At 47.9% G+C, this 20853-nt stretch overlaps 1 protein-coding gene across 1 annotated transcript in view; it reads left to right on the forward strand.

Annotated features, from left to right (window-relative positions):
• Positions 1–226: 226 nt before the first annotated feature.
• cemip2 (cell migration inducing hyaluronidase 2) overlaps positions 227–20853 on the forward strand; it is a 47258-nt gene continuing 26631 nt past the window's right edge. The window contains exons 1-6 of the mRNA XM_035379479.1: positions 227–438; positions 4078–4413; positions 6917–7057; positions 7531–8098; positions 17279–17448; positions 18258–18446. Of these exons, the coding sequence (XP_035235370.1) occupies positions 4083–4413; positions 6917–7057; positions 7531–8098; positions 17279–17448; positions 18258–18446 (1399 nt within the window). The 5' untranslated portion in view covers positions 227–438; positions 4078–4082. The remainder of the gene's footprint in view (positions 439–4077; positions 4414–6916; positions 7058–7530; positions 8099–17278; positions 17449–18257; positions 18447–20853) is intronic.

Consider the following 20853-nt stretch of genomic DNA (forward strand, 5'->3'; position numbering starts at 1 on the left):
TTTATATAGCAAGTACTTTAAAAAGAAAATAGGCATCAGAAGTACTAAAGAATCAATCTCTTAAATGTAATTCGCCCACAATCCACGCATGAATATCAAAATGCTTTACTTGCTTGCCTCTCCGTTTGCGTCAGTAGGTGGAGCGCGCCGCGCGCTGTGAGCGTTATTCTGGCCTTCCAGATTCATATTTGGCCACTCCCTCACCGCGTCAGTCTCCAATGCGAAGCTCCGGTCTCACTTCCTCTACAAGCCGCGGGTGCTGGGGGCTGGCGGAGTTCAGCCTTAAAGAAAACATCATGTAAAAAAGTATAAAAAGAGACGAATCGGACATTATTACCTCTTCATATCAATCATTTTTGCTCCAAGTGTTTGGGAATACTCTGCGATTGGACAAAAGGAGCGAATGGCACGTGAGGGTAGAGAATAGGTCTCTGAAAGGTAAGCGGACACTCGCATATTGTTTGAGTCCTCCAGTGGGGCAATTCAGATCGTCCTAACTGGCGATTGTGGGCTACGACCCTCACACTAGGGCAGGCTGGAACATATCAAGGTTATTATGTTAGGTGTTAAACAGACTTTGATTTCTGCTCAGATGGATTTTTTTGAGTCCCTTCGGTGCAAATTGTGATGTAACGTGCTTACTCTTGCGATACCTCGCTGTATTGAAGCTGTTGGTTGGCTCTCTCGATCGCTAAATTATTAGGCTAGTTACAGTCAATGGAACAGTTAAATGATATCTGACTTTGACACTGCAATTAAGACAGTGCTTCGTATGGGGTGTTTTACGATATATTAAATAAGGCTATTTTCACATGTTTCTCCTCATTCAGGTTGTTCAGATTGCCCTGAACTTTGCAGAGAAGACACGCTCATGTTCACTAGTTAGGCGCCTGTCCTGCGAACTCGAGAGTGAAATGAGAAACCGCGAATCTGGGAGGCTAATAAGGTTGGCGTCAGTCCCATTTCGATTCTGCCAGTTCAGGACAATAACTTCGATTCCTGATGAATTTACTGTTAATTCAATTAATCTAAATTCATTTAGCGAAATGACTAAATTGAATGGAATCGACCCAAACTTAACAAGCACATGCTATGATAGAATATACCAGATCAAATACAATGAATAATATGGTATAACATTACAAAAGTATGAACTAAGATTTAGTAACAGCGACATGTGGCGACCTGTAGCTTATTTTTCAGTTTGTTGGCAGGTTAGGTTGGCATCTACATCTATCCTTCCTATTACAGCACCGCTGTACGTCAATGGTAATGGAACGATCACTGTTGTTGACCAAACAAGGATAACTTGTACGATGTGCACGTGTTCAGTTACTCAGTAAAAGCGAATTATCCCCGTGACTGAACTTCTCCCTGTCAATTTGAGAACAAGCCGCGCTCGGCGGCGCATCGGCAGAAAAGATGATACTACTGCCACGCGCTCAGCAGCTCAGCTTCTGAAGTCCGACAGACGTCCGGCGGATAATAAACGCTCAGTGGCTCCGTTTCGGAGGTGGCATCAGTTGAATGTTTATTGAAATCTTGGAGGAGGAAAGAGCATTGTTTACATCAATAGGCGCAGGTACCTTTTCACTACTGGAACAATAAAATGTTTTTGAAAACAGTTTACTAAACGTGTCTTTGAAAAAGCATGTATTATGACTCTTTGCTGTAACGGGTTGTGGTGTTCTGGGAGCTTACAGTTCACAGCCTTTTGTTTATAAACGTGGAAAGAAAACTGGTGTGTTATGATCAAGCTGTGGTTTTTTTATTTTTAAAACTGGTTTTAGTTGTAGTTGCAGTTACATTGAGGCCAGATTGGATGCTTTGTTGTGACATGGTCTTAGCTCTGAAAATAGAACATTTTTGGACCGCAGGACCACAGTATAGGACGGGGTGCCATGTTAGCCAGGTCTAATATTGTAATGAAGTTCAGAAAAAAAACGAAAGTTTTATGTGGCCATGCCACAGCCTGTCACGGGGACAGCATCCAGCCAAAGAATCTTTACACAGTCCTTCAAAAAACAATGTCAGTCATTGTCATAGCTGTCCTACTGCTGTGAACTATGGTGTGTGTGTATGTTTGTGTTTGCGTGTGTGGTGTGTGTGTGTGCGTGTATGAGAAATAGAGAGTGAATATGTGCGTGTGTGAGTCATACAGCTTGAGAGTGTGAGTGTGAGTGTCAGAGTGTATGTGTTCCTGTGTGTAGAGGGTGGGAGGAGTGCTTGTGGTTTTCTGCAGTAGCAGTGATACTTGTCCCACCGCCCCACCCCCCGGCCCAGGCCCAGCTGCAGCTGGGAGCTCCTTCGGTGGAAGTGACTCTGTCTGAATCTGGGGGACCCGTCCCGTCAGGGGATGGGCCCGTTAATCAGATGTCCCGCTGGCACTAACCGACCGTTGCCAGGGAGACGGTTCTTAGAAACGGGGGTGACATTTGAGAAGTGTGAGTGGGGGGGGGGGGGGGGGGGGGGGGGGGGGGAGCAGGGGGGTGTCCTGCCAAGGGGTTTATGGGCTCTTAAAAGAGGTGCCTGCGAGGGGTATCACTTATGTGTGGAACCCCCGACGGCCTCGTCTGGGAGCGTGTCTAGTCCTGAGGGTGTTCCCTTCCTCCCCTCTTCTGCAAGGGAGCCAAACTTGACTGTGCAAGTTGCTCGATTGATTAAATAAAATGCTATAACCGTGGATGAGATATTTTATGTGATTTAAAAAAAAAAATCTGTTTAAAGTGATGCGGTCTGTGGTGTGGTGTGTTTTTTTGTTTAGTTTTTTGTGTGTGTACAAACCAGCCTGAATTTAACAGGCAAAATGGCTGAGTCATTCCTCATTTCAGCTTTTCGTTTAAAAAAAATATAATTTATATAATTTTTTTGTTTTTTCCATTCCATTTTCTGCTGGCTTGTGCTGGGGTTTCTTTTCCTAGAACTGCAAGTCGAGCCCCACCATAAGCCAGAAACGCAATAAATTGAGTTTGCTTCTCCTCTTTGAAGACTGCAAGTGTGGTACTTGCAGACGTGTTTAATCTGGTACATGTGTGTCACATGCACTGAGGAGAAGAAGTTGTTGGTTGTTCAGCCATGTTTGTTTCAGCAAGGATTAAAAAAACACTTCAGAGCTATTATTATATCACTGAAGACATAAATTCTGATGAGTCTCCTTGATATTTTCCCTGAAAGATTATAGGCTTGCGTTATACTGCCCTAATACATTTTTAAGTAGGGCTCAGAGCTGATAATTGCACCCAGTACTAATTAAAAAAATATCACAATAGGAATAGCAGTGTTTGTGAAAACATACCGTCAGTTCAGATTAACAGTGAAGGCCAGCTGCCCTTCTGAAGCAACAGTGACATTTACAGGTAGCAAAGGTTTACAGGCGCTTTATTGCGTGTGTGTGTGTGTGTGTGTGTGTGTGTGTGTGTGTGCGTGCGTGTGTGCGTGTGTGTGTATGTGTGTGTGGGTGTATGCGTGTGTGTGTGTGTATGTATGTGGGGGTGTGTGTGTGTGTAAGTATGTGTGCGTGTGTGTGTGTGTGTATGTGTGTGTGTGTGTGTGTGTGTGTGTGGGTGTATACGTGTGTGTGTGGGTGTATGCGTGTGTGTGTGTGTGTCTCCCTATCGCGAATGACAGACGGCACACATGTCTTGCGAAAGCGCTCGCAGGCTTGATCAGAGCGCCGCCGCTTCCTCCTGACGCCAGGCTGAGCCGGAGCGCTTGGCTGCTCTTTGAGCCCTAATGGGAGCCACGTGTTTCAGATGCCATTTTTACGCAGAGGGCAGCGATCAACCTCAGGGGCGGCATACGTGCATAAACACCTCGGCGCGGTGTTTCTGAGGGGGCGAGAAGAAAAATTGAGCGGGGCTTTCGCTCTTGCGTGCGTGCGTGATTGAGTGTGTGTGTCCATGTGTGTGTCTCCCTCCTGTACATGTCTAAGTGTGTCTGTTATTCCTGCTAGTGCTAATAGTTCAGTATTAGTGCTTATTAGTGCTTTTTCAGAACAAGACTTGGTGTCTTGATAAAATGAATTACGTTCTTTTAGTTGTTCTTTCATCTCTCTCTCTCTCTCTCTCTCTTTCTCAGGTACCATGCAGGTTAACGATGGCCCCCACCACGCCCCCCCCATATTCGTGCCCCCGTCCAACGGGACCAGCCACCGCTCCGCGGGGTGCGTCCCGGGCCGGATCGCCCCTGTCCGCTCGCCGCCCCCTCCCCGGATCCCGCCCCCGCCCCCGCTGAAGCCCTCGTCCCCCCCCGAGCGGCAGGCCGCTTTCAGCTTCGCGGAGGAGCCCCTGGACCTCCGCGGGCGGGGCCGGGCGAGGAGGAGGAACACGCTGATCTGCTTCGGCGTCTCCCTGGGCGCCCTGTTCCTCACGCTCATCCTGGTGCTCAGCCTGACCTCCTCCGACGTCCTGGACGGTGAGTCGCCCTCCCCCGCTTCTTCCCGAAAGGCCCCGCCCATTCCTGTTGAAAGGCCCCCCCCCCCCCAAAAAAGAGCCCACGCCCTCTCTTCTTCGAGATCCCACCCTTATCTTCCTGGAAGACCCTGGGCCTATCCAATCAATCAGACCGATCTTGCTGATTGCTCTTAGGTCTGGCACACAGACTGCCTAAGTTACTGTTGGTCTGTATGTCCCTTATTCTTTGGTAGCATAATTTTTACTTGCAGAAATCCAGCTGGGCTGGATAAAGACTGCTGGTCACATGCAGTGGGTTTGTGTTGAAAGAGAAGCCGATAGCCAGCGCTGTGAATCGCTGGGCTTGCCTTCGGAAGACGGATCTGCCCGTTTTGGTTATTCAGTGCACCCCTACAGCCGCTGGGAAAGTGGGAGGATGTGTTCCAACAGCTGACCAGAGATCCTGTGCTGCACCATTAGCAGAGGTCACCGGTTTCTGCTCCCCTGGGGGGTCGAAGGTCACACGTAACGCTGGTTACAGTGCAGAAGCAGCAGCAGCGGTGTGGGGAGAGCCTGGCGGCCATGTTCTGCTGTTTCATTCAGAGCTGAAACGGAAACCCTAGATTTGAGCACAAAACTGTCTGCCCTAATTTTGCTTTTGTAAAACCATCTGTAATACTAAATATGCTTCACACAAAAGGGTGTACCAAAATACAAAAAAAGGGAAATTGTAATATCACAGGGTCACTCCAGGAAAAGTCATCATGCTGAAAAAATGTAATTTTGGAGGATTTCAGTGCTCTTAAAGGATAGGGCCGTTTTTTACCCTGAGGACAATATATAAGGGTTAAGCAGCACTCTCAGAATGACATTCAGGCTGGCTCATACTGGAGAAAAATGCAGTAAATGTCAGCTGGCTGAGTCTTTGGCTGTGTCATTTTTTCCCCCTTTATTATAATTTTATTATAGTTCGCTCGCACATATTCGTTCATTTATTTGCCAGACAGATGTATCTATATTTTGATTGTTCTCTTATGTGCTGTGTCCCATTTAAATATTGGCAGTCTTTGTATAATAGTTCAAAAGTTGCCTGAGAAATTTATATATTTTTTCAAACCCAGTGCTCAGTGAGAGTCTCTACTTTTATATAACAGCCTGTTTCGTTTGACTTCAGCTTGACAGCCCATACAACAACAGGCTGATCTCGGACACGCTGCCAAAAGATTGATATCAAGGATCAGAAAACCCTCAGATAACAAAAGTCCATTTTGGTTGGCACGCGTGAGAGGTGGAATATTAAAGAGCTTGGCCGTGGAAATCCTGGGGTTTGCTTTTCCACAGTTTCAGTGGATCCGGTTTGAACCCGTAACCCCTGGAGGATGAACTCGGAACCTCAGCCCCTTGGTGACCCCCCCAGAACAGCCGACCACCCGAGAGAGCAGAACTGTTGCTGTTCCATTATTCAATACGAATAGCCCCCCCGCCTCCCCCCAAACTGCAGCAGGCCACGCCCGTACCGTTGCCCCCCTTCTGACCGGATTGGCCGTGTTTAAACAGGATTTCCTGGGACAGATTGTTTCGGCTTCCTGTAATCTCCCATCTCATCTCACACAACAAACGGTGTGGGAGAAAGGGCAGGGGGTGGCCTTGAACTTTGAACTTTGAACTTGGTAGGAGCACCAGGAGGGGATGGAATTAGCATCCCTGTGTTTGTAGAGGCTTCTAAGTGCCTGTAGTTATAGGTTGGCTGTGTCCTCATACCCACCTATGACTGGGAGTGTGGAGTTTTGGGCACAGTTGGCCTCATTCGGCCTTGTTCTGCCAGCAGTGGGGTGGGGTTCAGTTGGTCTGGGTTACTCAGGTTGCAACTACAGTATAACCTCCCAACAAAATACCAGGAGCCACCAGGCTGCCGGTTAGCTTCAGTGAGACATTTACCCTCCTCCAGTTACAACTAGCACTGTCCTGTAGTGCTGTTTTTGACCTGTAGCATGTAGAATAGTCTCTGGCTCTCCTGTAGTACTGTGTGGCCTGTAGGATGTGACATAGTTGCTGACTCACAGGTCAGTGACTCAGGTTAGTTCTTGAATCAGTTACAGTGCTCCTGGTGGGCAGGTGTGGGGATTCTCCTTCCAAATCAGGGGGGAAAAGGTTTAAAAAATAAAAAAAACGATTATGCTCTTTTGATTGTGCATATTTCAAATTTGTTCCATTTCGACCTGTTGGCTTGTTGCTGTTGAACTTACATTCCCACGGTTCGTGAAATGATGTAATTCATACTTTAAAAAAGAACACCCTATTTTTTTTTTTTTTTTTTGCATCCTTCTGTCTTTAACTTTTGGTTTGGTTTGGTCTCAATTAATGATTGGATTAGATAATGTGTACTTTACAGACAGTTCTGCATTACAAAGTAGTTACGACACATGGGTGTGTGTAAGCAGTCTTGCATGCAGAGGAGCTGACACACCCCAGCAGGGTCTCGTTAAATGTTCATGTGCGTGACGCATCCGATGTCCGTTCCCCAGAAAACTGCCCCGATCACAACCTCTCCCTCCGGAAGTGGAACCCGGGGCAGGACCCAACAAGGGCGGTGGTCCTCCGGAAGGGGGATCAGTTCCGGCTCGACTCCTCTGCCACCTTGCAGTCCATTACCATCCAGAAAGGAGGTGAGCCACCTGTCGCTAAGCGACGTTTTTTCGAGAGGCTGGTGCCTGTCGTAGAAATGTCTCCGGGTTTTTGGGGTTTTTTTACACTGTTGTGAATGGCAGTTCCAAAACAAACATGAGGAAGGAAGAGAGAAATCTTTGAAATGCCGTGTGAAACATCTTGATAGCATGGGTAGTGTGAATATTCCTCCTAAAATGGGAAATCCTGAAGGCTAATGATCTCATTATTGTTTATTATTGTTTTATTATTATTTAGAAATGATTCAAGGTGAACCGATTTTGAACGGCATTTATTGAAGACAAAAGTATTCCGTTTCCCAAAGATGGGAAACTGAATACTTTTATTTATATTATGCACGCACACATTTTTCTATATTATGTTTCTGACAGGAAAAATGTTCTAATGATGATTATTATTATTATTATTGTTGTTGTTTTTCTATAAAAATTATTTTGATCCTTTTTTCTGCCAGGCCTGCTTGTTTTTGCCGACGACTCTAAAGGTTCCAAAAACATCACCCTGAGGACCCGGAACATCCTGATCGAGGACGGGGGCGCCCTGCACATCGGGGCTCCCAAATGCCGCTACCGGTCCCGCGCCACCATCGCCCTGCTGGGCCGCTCGGACGACCGGGACTTCCCCGAGGTGCCCGGGCTGGGCAGGAAGTTCATCGGCGTGCGGGCGGGCGGGACCCTGGAGCTCCACGGGACGCCCAAGCTGTCCTGGACCCTCCTGACCCGCACGGTGCCCGCGTCCGGGCTGGCCACGGGCGGGTACGCCTTCCAGCGCAACTTCAGCCGCGGGATCAACCTGCGGGTGGTGGACCAGGACACGGGCGCCGTGCTCTTCGCCGAGCGCTTCGACACGCACGACTCGCGCAACGACAGCCGCCAGCTGCACGAGCTGCTCCGCGGGCTGCCCGCCGGCCGCGTCGTCGCCATGGCGGTGGGCGACTCGGCCGCCAAGAGCCTGCTGGACGAGACCAAGAGGACCGTCCAGACCCTGCTGGGGAGCACTTTTGTCAACGACCTCAAATACAGGTAGGCCAATGAGAAAAAAGGAGGTCAGTGGTTAGCCAATGAGTGGTGTGCTCAAATACAAGCAGACCAACGAGCAAAAACCTCAAATGCTAGATTCGGTAACAATCTAAAATACAGGTGAACCAATAAGTGATAACCTCAAGTATAAGCAAGCCAATCAGTAACAACCTCAAACATAGGTAAACCAATCAGTAACAACCTCAAATACGGGTAGTGCCAATGCACAGTGATGACAGCAGAGTTCTCGGAATTCAGTGACTTCCAACACGAAGCAACGCTTGTAAAAAAAAAAAAACTTTGTGTGAAACACAGTCACTGTCAGTAAACACAGCTTGGGACATTATGCGTTAAGTTTATATGGATTATTTATATTTACACCAGGAGGGCTCTGGCACACAAGTGCTGGTTATGAGGTGTATAATTTTAGAATGTCCGGATATTGTGGTCAGTCCCTGTTCCGGTCTGAAAATAACCCTCGTGCATGACCAAAATGCAAAGGGCGCACATTTTATATTTTGTAAGAAAACTTTGCCGTGGGTAGGGAGGGAAATATCAGTTTCCTGGCACAAACCGCTAGAGCTGAACAGTGCCTCATTTACATCTGACCCCTTCCTGGATGACTCTAAACGGGGGTTTTTTTTTTTTTTTCTTCACCACGAGGTTTTACACTGCTGTTGCCACAGCGGCTGGCCATAGACCAGGCCGAGTGCTGGACATATTAATGCTGGGCACGTAGGACTTTCACTGTGATCCGTGTCAGATCTGAGGACGAAGGCCCAGTTCAGGGGTTCGGGTTTGAAAGGGATCTGTTTGGTGAGGAATTAGGCCGCTCGTTTGCTTTTTCCGCTCGTTAGCCCAGCAGGGGAAGGTAAACCCACACAGGGCCAAGGTTAGTGTGTCTGAGAGGATGTGCTCCGTGTGAGGGTGTGACAGGGCCCTCTCCGCCTGGCTCTCATCTGGTGTTTCATCTGTTCGTTAAAGCCTGTGATAGATGCTTACCTAGGGTGGAGAAGCATGTGATTGGTGCTTACCTGGGGTGGAGAAGCCTGTTATTGGTGCTTACCTGGAGTGGAGAAGCCTGTGATTGGTGCTTACCTGGAGTGGAGAAGCATGTGATTGGTGCTTTCCTGAGATGCTGAGGCTTACCTGGGGTGGAAACAGTGTTTCGGTTTCGAGTGCACAGTAACCGATCAGGCTAGTCTGTTTCTCTTTATAGCCCCTTTTTACAAACAGGTTGCGCTTATCAAAAGTCCAACAAAAATATAAGAACAGCACGTGCAAAACTGGCAAAGAAACAGTGACACTAGCATATCTGCTTTAATCGCACTAATGTGTACTTAAACTTGATAATAAGGCAGTTCCCTTGCTGTTTTTGATTTCACTTCACCTTTGTCCTTTCGTGCTGTTGGTGTTGGCGACACTGCTGATTGGGTTCACACTGCTGTTTAGAAGCTCAGCATTCCGAGCGCTGCATCCTGTTGGCTGCATCCTTGGACTCCCTCCATATGCTAATTCCCCAGGTCGTGAGAGTTCTGACTTGACCTCTGCTGGGTTCTAAGACCCTATTGAATTAGATTGACGTAGTTGCGGTTGCCGTCCTTGCTCGGTGTTCTGTCACTTCCCACGAAGGGACTTCCTGCTTGGAAACAGGTGGTTGATGTGAGCCAACTGCAGTCTCTTGCACCAAAACCCAACGTAGATGTCTGTTACTGTTGCAATTGTTGGAATTAATCTGTATCAGGAATCACCGCACTCTCTCGCTTGCTTCGTTTGGTGCTTATACACCAGTGGAAAAGATTTCTGTGAAAAAATTTTAATGGTTCACATTCAAAAATGTGTTTTTCTAAATTTTAAAGTGCATTTTATACTATATCTTATTGTTTACAAATGCAGAACAAGCATCTTGCACAAATGTTTTGGCTTTCTTCAGTGAGCTGTGCACAATATGCAATATTACAATATGCAGTTTAGAAATTTAGGAAAATACATTTTTGAGTGCTAACCACTTCAGTTTTTCCCATTGTAATTGTCAGAACAACCACTATCAGGGGGGAGACTGTTATTGGGTGGATAACACTGCTCCCACTCTCCCCTCCCTAAAGGAGAACAACCGTTACCTTCTGAAAGGGCTTCCCTGCCATACAGAACGTCTAAAAGCGTCTGGTGTCATCGTCATTCCCGGTCCTCTGAAGTGGCTCCTCATGGCAAAGGTTGTGTAAACCCGGAGTAACGAGTGTTGTTGTAAGTGACTCTCAGGGGGCCGGTTAGAATGGTGACATTTTTAAAAAAAAATGTTGTTTAAACTTTTGTTTCTTTTCTCACTTCTGTTGAGGAAAAAGGCCAAGTATACACAGTCTGCAGTCTGTGGAGTCGCCTTGGAAAAATAACATACAAAGCCGTTTCAGAGGCGCTGAGGATAATAAAAATAAGCATTTAATCGGTGCCTGAAGGGGAGCGGCGGTGGTTTCTTTAGCCACGGTCCCTTACTTATCAGAAGGCTTCGCCTCGCTGTGGTAGAAGGAAAAACAATTCTTTAGGGCCAAAAGAAATAAGGCAAGTTTCTGCCATTGCGCTCATCCATTCAGCCAGTGTACGACACGCTGGCAAATCACTTACATGCACTTGCACACGCACACGCTTACACGGGCACATACACACACACACACACACAGACACAGACACAGGCACACACACAGGCAGGCACACGCATAGCTATAAACATGTAGAATAGCTTCTCTACTCATAGCTGCTTTAAAAATGCACACACACAGCCAAATGTCTGTACGAACACACAAAGACACACACACACCCGCGCATCGCATGTACGCAAGCATAGCGTGTTTAAACAGGTGCTGTCGTGCACAGACACATTGCAGGACTCCCGGTTTCCTGATAAAGGCTGAGCTTCGGTCTCACGCCTGATTTCTGCCGAGGGTCACGGGTTTTCCTGTGTGTTTCCCCAGAGTAGAACATCACGCGTCGTGTAGGACATCACGAACAATCATCTGGCGTGTCCTCGACGGGCCTTTTCATTGCTGAAAACGCAGCCTTGCATTCACTGGACGAGGACGTTCTTCCAGTGGTGCGTCAATTCAGTGTGCCGAGTCAACATTCAAAAAAAGTCCCAACTTGCCAAATAGTTTTTCTTGAATTTGTATCATTCATGGTTCCCAAATTAACTTTGTTTGTTCGCACTGCCAGACCGAATCTTCAAACAGAAAAGTTCAGATGCGCCAGACAGAGAGAGACATGAAAATCTTACTTCTAATTTTCCTAATAACTAATATAGGGCACACTTGCAGTGACATGAACCTGAGTAGCGTACACATGCTGTGGGTCAAGCGTAGACTAGTGGCGTTCTTGCAGTAAATGGCAGTGGAGTAGTGGACACTTGATCTACAATAGTGTACACTTACAGTGGAGCAGGAGTAAAGTAGCGCGCACTTGCAGTGGAGCAGGAGTAAAGTAGTGCGCACTTGCAGTGGAGCAGGAGTGAAGTAATGCACACTTGCAGTGGAGCAGGAGTAAAGTAGTGCGCACTTGCAGTGGAGCAGGAGTAAAGTAGTGCACACTTGCAGTGGAGCAGGAGTAAAGTAGTGCGTACTTGCAGTACAGTCGAGTTGAATGCTGCACCAGGGTAAAGTAGTACACTGTTCCCTAAGCTGGGCTCTGAGCCTCACAGTGAGGCCAGATTGAGTTAGGGCCCTTGTCTTAGGGTGGGGCTATGCGCCGTTGTCTTGGGGCCGATTGGAGTGGAGTGCCCTCGGAGTACCTGAGGAGCTGTGTGCACTCGTTCAACTTTAGGGCCCTACAGGGAAACATGAGCTGGAGATTTAACTGTACTCTAAATGAAATGTCTCCTCTGCGCGTGGTGGGCTGTTTGTTTCCTGTTATTCCTTCTTAACTGCTTGGGATAACTCGTGATCTGATGTTCCAGTAATCAACCACACACCCCCCCCCACCCCCACCCCCCCACACGGCAGTTCTACAGACCCAGAGGTATATCACATACGTATTTCGATTATTTTATGACCATTTTTTCAAATCCGTTTCCCCATTCCACACGAAAGTGTCCGCTGTAAATCTCTTTTCTTATGAATCCCTCGTTTCCACGGTGAGTGCGCAGACAGGAAGACCAGCGCTGGAAGGTTATGCAGTGTTTCCAGGGTTTGTGTGTTAAATAAAAAAGGGAAAGAAGAAAAATGCTGATGCAGAGCTTTCTACACTTCGCTTTTTCACATTTATTACGTTTTACGAAAGTTTGTCTGGGGTGGGGGGGAGGGGGGTGACTGATGGTCTGTAAATGCTATTAGATCATTCACAAATGTGCAGTTGCACTGACAGATCAGCCATGTGAATTCATTTAAAACTGAGAGTTTAGTGCAGTGGTCAGGAGTTGCCTTAGGAAACTACTGTCTTACTTTTCAAACTCTCTACCTTTTCTTAATTTGGGCATGTAATATTGCGGCAGTGGTGATTATTAATGCGATTATTATTATTATCTAAATTGTCTCCAGTTGGTTTTTCTTGTTCAGAGTGACTTGCAGCAGAGTCCAACAGGCTAGGATCCGATTTCAGGGTTTCCATCTCACAGACTGTAAGGTACTTTTCCAGATGCTCTAGAGATCTAGGCTGTCTGGGGCGATGACAAACAGTATAAAATGTATGAAAAATAAATATGTATAAATGTACTTCTGAATTTATTTTACTGAACGTTATCTGCTATGCGCCCAGGGTATGTTATAACACACTGTCAAGGCAATATGAAATGAACAATGGAAGGCTTTGTGTTTGTGGTGAAGGGTCTAGCCACCCGTACTGTAAGCAGATAATGTGATTTACATCGAATGTATCAGAGCTTTAATCTCAGACTGGCTTTATTACGCTGTCTGAACGTACATTTGTATTCAGAATTTATCAGCAGTTTCCTGATTTGTCTTGTGTAATTTCATGAAGCCCGGATGGCAATCGAGTCTTTCAAATATTTTCCTGGTAACCTGGCAGTTGTACCGTATTTCACTGTAACGTTTGACATGTAATGTAAAACAAGCTCTGGGCTGTAAACGTTATTACGTTAGCTTCCGTCTTCTGTGCAGGGAGGATGGAAAAGTCCCTCTATTTACTTAAAATCAAGATTCATTTTACAGCCTCTGTCACAGCTCCTAATCACATTACTCTGGTTTTGTCCATTTAAAAAAAACAAACAACATAAACGACATCTCCAGGAGCCCTGGAAGTTTTAGAAAGCACGTGGGACGCCTTCCCCCCGGAGAAGAACTGTGGGCTGGAAAAGGAGCCCGCTGTCGGTACGGAATGCTGTTTGGGAGCGGGAGGATTTTTTCGGGGAACGAATCCGCTAATGGGGCCCAGATGTGCCCGGGCCTCTGCGGCACGGAGAGAGGGGTACGGGGAGACGTCCGTCGGACCGCCCCGCTCGCCCACCAGCCGCGGAGCCCCTTCATCCGCCAAGCTCATCGGCGCTGGTTCGGGGAGGGAGCGAGGGCGGGGCGGGGCTGCGTTTCTGCGGCCTCTCTGGTTTCAGGGTCTCGTGTGCGTAGGGGAACCCCCCCCCCCCCAGTCCTGTACACCCACAGAACCCCTGAATCCTGATCCCAAAACGTGCTGTATCTTTACAGAGGATTGTAGACTGTAAATTGGCCCAACTGCACAGGGCACAGGAAATGCACTGTAAATGAGCCCTGCTCAGTGCTGTGCTTGTGACACTTTCATCATAATCTGCTCCTGTGTATTTTACGCGTATCTCTGCCATTTTGAGCTGGCTTCAATCCAAACCCCCCCCCCCCCACCCTCCCCCTTGGCTACATGTGTGTCCACATGAGCATCAGACCTTGTGACAGCCGAGCAGGTTCATGTCGAGAGGTGAGGATTTTTGGGTGAGCTGGTGATTTCTGACATCATGTGGGGAAGCGCGGGATGGGGGGGGTGGGGGGGGGGGCGGGGTGGGGAGGGGGTCGTGACCTGGCTGCCTGCCGTCTCTATCTGCTCACAAACAAGCGGCCGCCCCCCCCCCCCCGGGGTACGGGGCGACTCGCACGGGACAGGAAACGAAACGTAATGGTGGACGGATCGCAGACGCGGAAACGCCGATAATCTGGCAGGAAGCGTGACCCCACGTCCCCACCGTCCGCCTGGCCCTTAACTCCGGGGGGGGCGAGGGCGGTTCGGGATGGGGAGGGGGTACACTTGATTGACAGCTGATGTCCTGCTGTTTTGAGCACTCCTCAGTCCTTAAAAGGGTTTTTCAATGATGTGCTGACAATGACAGGAAATGAGTCCTTTATATGCCTGTGTCAATCGAGGAAACTGGAAGACTGACATCACAACTGCGAGCGAGAGTGAGGGTGGGGCGTACGGAATGTTCCGGCCCCTCCTTTGGGTGTGTGTGTGATCTTCTTTCGGGCTCTGTTTTGTCAGGTGGAAACTTTTGAAGTGCTGGAAAACCCAGTGGAAAAATTTGAGCCAAATGACCCATATTTTTTTTTCTCCCTTAAAATGTATGAGCAACTCAGAAGACATTTAAACTCATTGTCCTGGTTTGGATGGCTCCAGAAAACAAGATACGCTGAAGAAAAGTTTGAAACATCTAGATTTTTTAACATCGTTGGTAACTGTGGCTTACCCCGTGAGGCCACCAACCGCAGTCAGCAACGGTTCCCTCCAGATGGGATACCAGACCATGCGACTCACCTGAACAGTGTCTTAAAAGGATCACACACCCCACCCCCCCCCCCACCCCCTCCTCCAGGGAGGTGCTGTGGGCCACTACCCACAATGCACTTCTCTACTGTAGAGTGCCAAACAGATGGACCACTCTGTGGGCTTTGGGATGACTCATTGGGGGAAGAGCTCCACAATCTCGCAGTCTCAGGAGGGACGCTGGAAGCGTTAAGACGCTCTAATTACTGTTTCTCTTTCTCTGCCGAGATCACCAGAATGAAAGGGTCCGGTTACAAAGAAATGTATTCATAAATGATCCCTCAGCCTTCAGACAAAAAACAATAACTGCAACACATTTCATTTAATGACGACAAAAACTGACGCATCTTGAAATGGACCGCCAGAAGTCAAAGACTTAGAAACACTGCTTTTGAAAACCGGAATAAAAAGATAAAAATGAGGCAATGTCTCCTTTTAAATGAGAATGTTTTCTGTAGCAGAGGCTACCCAGTTGCAATTCTGTCTTATCCAGCTGACTTGCCAGCAGGTAACTGAGTAACAATCTGCTCAGGAAATGACTGCCTCCACCTTACCTACTCCTCTCTGCCCTGTCAGTAGTACTAAGTCGGTGGGATTGTTCTACATCCTTTGCAAATATCCGATCCCAGGAAAAACCACTGAAGAAAATGCCTTCCACCTCTTAAAACCAGACTTGTACTGGCAGGCCCAACTGTTAACTCTGTGGCCTGGATTTTCTTTTCATGGAACTGTGAACACCAGTGAAGCAGTGAATATTGCAGTGTAATGAGTTTATTAAAGTTTTATTCCTCTTTTTGAACCTGGGTTGGAGCACCCGCCAAAAAAAAAAAAAAAAAAAAAAAAAAAGAAAGTTCCCTATTTGGGTAGCCGGTCCGATCGCAGGAGAAAGGGTCATCGTGTGTCTTTTGTTTTTCACAGGAAGAAGAGACTTTTCTTTTCTCCACAGGAAAAGTGGAGCAGGAAGTGGAATAGCACTGGTGGGAGGTCATGAGAGGTTTCCCGTGGTGTAGAAACGGCAGTGCAATGCAGTGCTAAAGGCTGGCAACTAGACTGTGGGTTCTGCTTTGTTGAGCCGCAATGGCTCCAGTGAATTTGGTGTGAAGGTTTCATTTTTTCAAACTATTCCAGCTAAGTAGCCAAGTCACATTGAATAAGGACAGCTGCTAAGAAATTAAGTAAAATCCATTTGAGCTGGAGTGTGGCTGGGGTTGCTGTTCTGTTCAGTTAGCTGCAGTGTGTCTGCATATTTGCCTGATAGGTATGTGGTTTTTGGGGATAAATCTGATGAAATATCTAAGCTTTCATGACCAGGTAAGCAAACGGCATCCTAGTAGTAGTAGTAATGACATTAGAAACTAGATTTAAAAGGACTGCCTCAGGAGTTTTTGTTTCTTTTTTTTTTCCTGGGAAAAATTGCAACAGGTGTGGAAAAGCGATGAGTCAGCCAGCGTTTCTGCCAGCGGCCGGTGCCGTCTGCCAGGGCCGTCACGTGGCCCTGCGGAACGATCGCAGCGCAGTGAGGAACCCAGAGAGCCTTGTGCCAACGGCGGGGCGTTGTTGCGGCAACGTTACACCAGCGTTTCCTCTCAGTTCTGTCCCTCAGTTGTTGCCAGGGACTTCTGGCTGGATTGGCACCATTCATGATTCTGCGGCACCAGTGTTGGTGGGATGTTGTGGGAACGTTCCAGCGTATCGCTGTCATCAAAAGAATCGATGGGACTTGAAATGGCGCCTTGATGGGGTGTTGGCGGGGCAGTTGGGGGGGGGGGCAGCCCTTGGTGGGGCACCTGCCCTTGGCTCAGAGAGCATTAGTGTCCCCTGTGGTTGGGAGTGGTCTGAACGCTGGTGAAATTCAGGGCTCACACAGAGCCTGCCTAGAGAATGAAGTCACACTTTCCAACACAGGCCCTTTGACCGATACCCAGAACACCTGGGGTCACAGCTCATGGAAATGAACCCGAACGGCCATTTTGTTCTTCGCTTGTTTGTGTTTGTGTTGTTTTGTGATTCATTGCTTCTTGGAAGCTTCTCATTATCAGTGCCTTCCTTTTATTATGTGTGGATAAATCCTTTCACTCTTTTCCCTTCTCTTTTCTCTCCTTCCCTCTTTCTCTCCCTCTTCCCTTTCTTCGGCTTCTCTCTGTTTTCTCTCCCTCTCTCTGTTTCTCTCTCTCTCTCTTTGTCAGTCCTCTTTAAATTTAAATTCTAAGCTGTGTCATTGGCACAGCATTACTCTCTGTTGCTGAAGCAAAGGTTACAAAAGTTAAACACGACAGTAACAGACAGACAGGACAATGTAATAGCAGAATTTGCATATAACATGCTATATACATATCGTATATCTGACAGAAAGTGTCCATATATATATGTCCTCCTCTCATTCCTTTTCTGGACAACCTTACCTCTTGCATAACCTCTTACCGACCTGTCTCACTCCCCCCCCCTCCCCCCCCCCCTTTTCAGACAGGCGTGGGCGCTGGTGTCCGTGATCGGCGGGGGCAACGGGTCCTGCTCGGAGGACGTGCGGGAGCACGAGAACCACGACACGGGCGGCCGGGCGCTGGCGCGCCGCGACTTCGTCACCGTGGACGGCGTCCGCTTCTCCGTCACCGCCTACAGCGAGTGGCGAAACGGTGCGTCCAACCCCGCCCCCGAGCGGGGCCCCGCCCCCGAGAGGCCCCCGCCCCTACGCGGCCACGCCCGCGGAAAACTAGCCGTTCTCAGCGAAGGCTGGCATCGAAACGCACCTGGATTTGAATAATTAAGTCTTTATTTAAATTTAACTTAATGGCTAAAGAGTTCACACGCCTTGTTTCTGGCTGCTGATTGGTAGCAAGTCACACAAACTCGCAGACACTGTGACTCTCCAGCACTGGAGTTTGTTGCCCCTGCTCTAGTCTACCTTTTCTCAAACTCGTGTCTTTCGGCTTCTAATGCTGGTAGGGGTATAGGCATTGTAGACCTGAAACAAATTAAACAGAAATTTAGCAGTAAAACTTTCAGAACTCGACATCGGAGTGTGAAGCTAAATAAATTACTCTGGGCTAAGGTGATCATCAAACACAATCACGATGTGTGCTCCCTGTTCGTTCTGCTTTCCGAGGTATTGCAAATTAAGGTGGAATTATGGGAGTGCAGTTTTTGCTAACAGTGCTGGGCTGCTGTCCAGGTTCACACAGAAAGTGTGCGGCCTGGGGGGTCAGTTCCATTTCTCATTGGTCAATTTAGGAAATGAACTGAAATTGAATGAACAAATTTTTTTTAAATAATGCTCCATGAGGATTTTTTTTTATTAATTCAATTTTGTTTTGAACTGGGGGGAAGTTGACCCAGCTCTGGCTTGCAGTGAATCTGCGTGTTTGAGTGCTTAACCGCCTGTTTCCCAAAAATGGGTTTGGTACTCCTCCGTGTTCTCACGCGATCGGTTCTGAATGTCTCCCAGGGTTCCCCATAACCGGGTTCCAGGTGGACGCCGTGGACCAGGTGGTTCTGAACCTGCAGCACGACGCCCGGAGCTGGAGGGCCGGGGACCGGATCGTCGTGGCCAGCACCGACTACTCCATGTATCAGGCCGAGGAGTTCACCCTCCTGCCCTGTCCCGCCTGCTCCAAGCACCAAGTCAGGATACAAGGTGAGGAGAGCACCCGCCTCCTAACTGATTTCTGTTGATTTAAAAAAAAAAAAAAAAAAGAATAATTCAAACTGCATGTTCAGTTATTCATTTGGCACATGCTTTTATCCAAAGCCACTTACCAGGCAGTCGTGGGTGGGACCAATTCCATTTCGATTCAGACAGTGAAGTGACTACAGGATCTTTGGAGGATCTCTAAACGCATGAGCTGATAGAACACTGTCACCACAAAAAATAAATTAAACGCAATTGTAAAAGTCCACAAGGCCTCACAGTATCAATATCAGTACTAAAGTTCGGATGTAAAAGAGAATACATTTAAAACGCAATGTCAGAAGACTTAGCTCCACTGTTGTGCTCTGTAAGAGGGACCTGGCTGTGAGGTAAGTGTGGCCCTGCCAGTTCTCTCTGTTCCATGACTTCAGAACAGACTTTCCTGCGTCTTAAGTAAACATCTCTCCACGAGCCAAGAGGCCTGTTAGCTGCACCGTGTTGCGCAACCAGACATGGTCTTTCAGGTCAGCGCACGATTGTTTGCGAGAGGTCTTTGTCCTGTCTTTTGTTCGATCCTTTCCGTCAAGCTTGGTCCAGCCTTTGTGTTTTTATGGGGAAAAGGGAAAATGATTGGGCAATTATCAGTTAGTCATACTTTATCCTGGCATTCCAGTGGATGCTGACACACCTGAACCTGTTTGGTGAGTTTATGCTTGGAGGGAAATCAAATTTGGGTTAAACTGTGAGTGGGTAAATTCAACTTCTAATTTCTTTTACAAATCTCCAAATTGAACGTTTACCAAATCTTTTCTGCACTGGTTATGATTGCTAACTGGAGAGAAATTTTTATTCTGTCGAATAAATTCATATCTTATTACATAGAGACATAGAGACCCATACGGGCTTATATTTTACGGGACAAAAATTCTTAAATATTACGCAAAATGCCTGCCCTTTTCTCATCCATAATTAACGACTGGTTTTAGCATCCACTTCCACCCTTCAAGAGGGAAAATGCTTCTTTGGTGCCCCTTCACTGCTTGTGCATCTGAACCCACTGCTTATCCATAAGGCCTTCCTCTGACAAATACGCCCTACTTGCTCTGACAGTGCAAGCAGAAAGCCCAACGCCCAAGCGCCAAAGAGTCACATGACTCATGACCCGTAAGCGAAAACCAATCTCCTGAACAAGTTCATTGCAGTTCTGCCGAAATGTAAAAAAAAAAAACGTTCTGCACTGGTGCAGAAAGAAATCATTTTTCAGCGCCTGTTGGATCCCGGCATTGTGCTATAGCTGGATTTGAACCTGCAACCTTAGAATTATCGGCACAGCGGTTTACATCGCTCCCCACATTCAGGCCCTTTTCGGCACCGAATCCACTGCCAAAGAACGCTGCGGCACCGACGGCCGATCATTCATACTTCATATTTCACCGCAGAATAGCTCAGGTGTAGCCGAGCCGCTCTGGCATCCGCGCGCCGTACTGTGCAGGCCTGATTAATCCGTAAGACGGTTCTCCCTGATGACACGCTCTCCGGTCCGTGACAGTGGCCCAGACTTAATGAAAATTCCTCCACGAACAGGGACTCCTTTGTGCTCGTGCCCAGGAGAGTACACTCCGGCCGGGGCGCTGTCAGTTCGGCGCGCTCCCCTCCGGCTAAAACGACGCGGTTCCTGACAGGGCTCCTCGCTCAGCGAGCGCGAGGGGGCTAGCCCCGGACATTCATCAGCGCTGTTACCTCACCGGTCCCAGTCCGCACACAAAAATACCCCATCGGTGGAGGAGGCTCGAGCTTCTCAGGGTGAAAATCCGTAGGGTAATTGGAAAATAAATCGGGGAGATTTAGATGGGGAAGGCTATAAAAGTCTGGGCCGCGCACCTTGACTGACCTCTACTGAGCCACTTCCAAGCCAAGATCGTTTGGGGGGGGGGGGGGGGGTATTTATTTATGGGAATGTCCCTAAGTACCCGTCGTGAGTACAGTCAGAAAAGTCTCAGGGCAACTGGGGCCTTCTCATTTCCACCAGCATAACGGGGATGGACATTAAATATAAAAAAACAGCATCTATAAGTGTGTGTGTGTGTGTGTGTGTGTGTGTGTGTGTGTGTGCGTATGTGTACGTATAAACATATGTATATTTTTATGTGTGTGCGGTATTTATAGAGAGAACATGGAATACAGGGGGTATGAGAGTCGTTCACTGTAACCTTAAACCTGCTCCTGTTAACCGGATTGACCCCCTGGTCAGGTTGGGACAGGACGGGAAGGGGGGGGGGTGTGTGTCTGATTTCAGGGGACACTGCCCGGGGCGGAACAGAGATCACAGCTGCTGTTTGCGTGTTTTTCGTATCGTGGTCCTCGGCAGAAGAAAGGGCTAATGCCCTGCTTCCTGCAGGAAGGAAGGTAGCTC

Source organism: Anguilla anguilla, chromosome 10 (genome assembly GCF_013347855.1).
Source record: "Anguilla anguilla isolate fAngAng1 chromosome 10, fAngAng1.pri, whole genome shotgun sequence".
Lineage (NCBI taxonomy): Eukaryota > Metazoa > Chordata > Actinopteri > Anguilliformes > Anguillidae > Anguilla > Anguilla anguilla.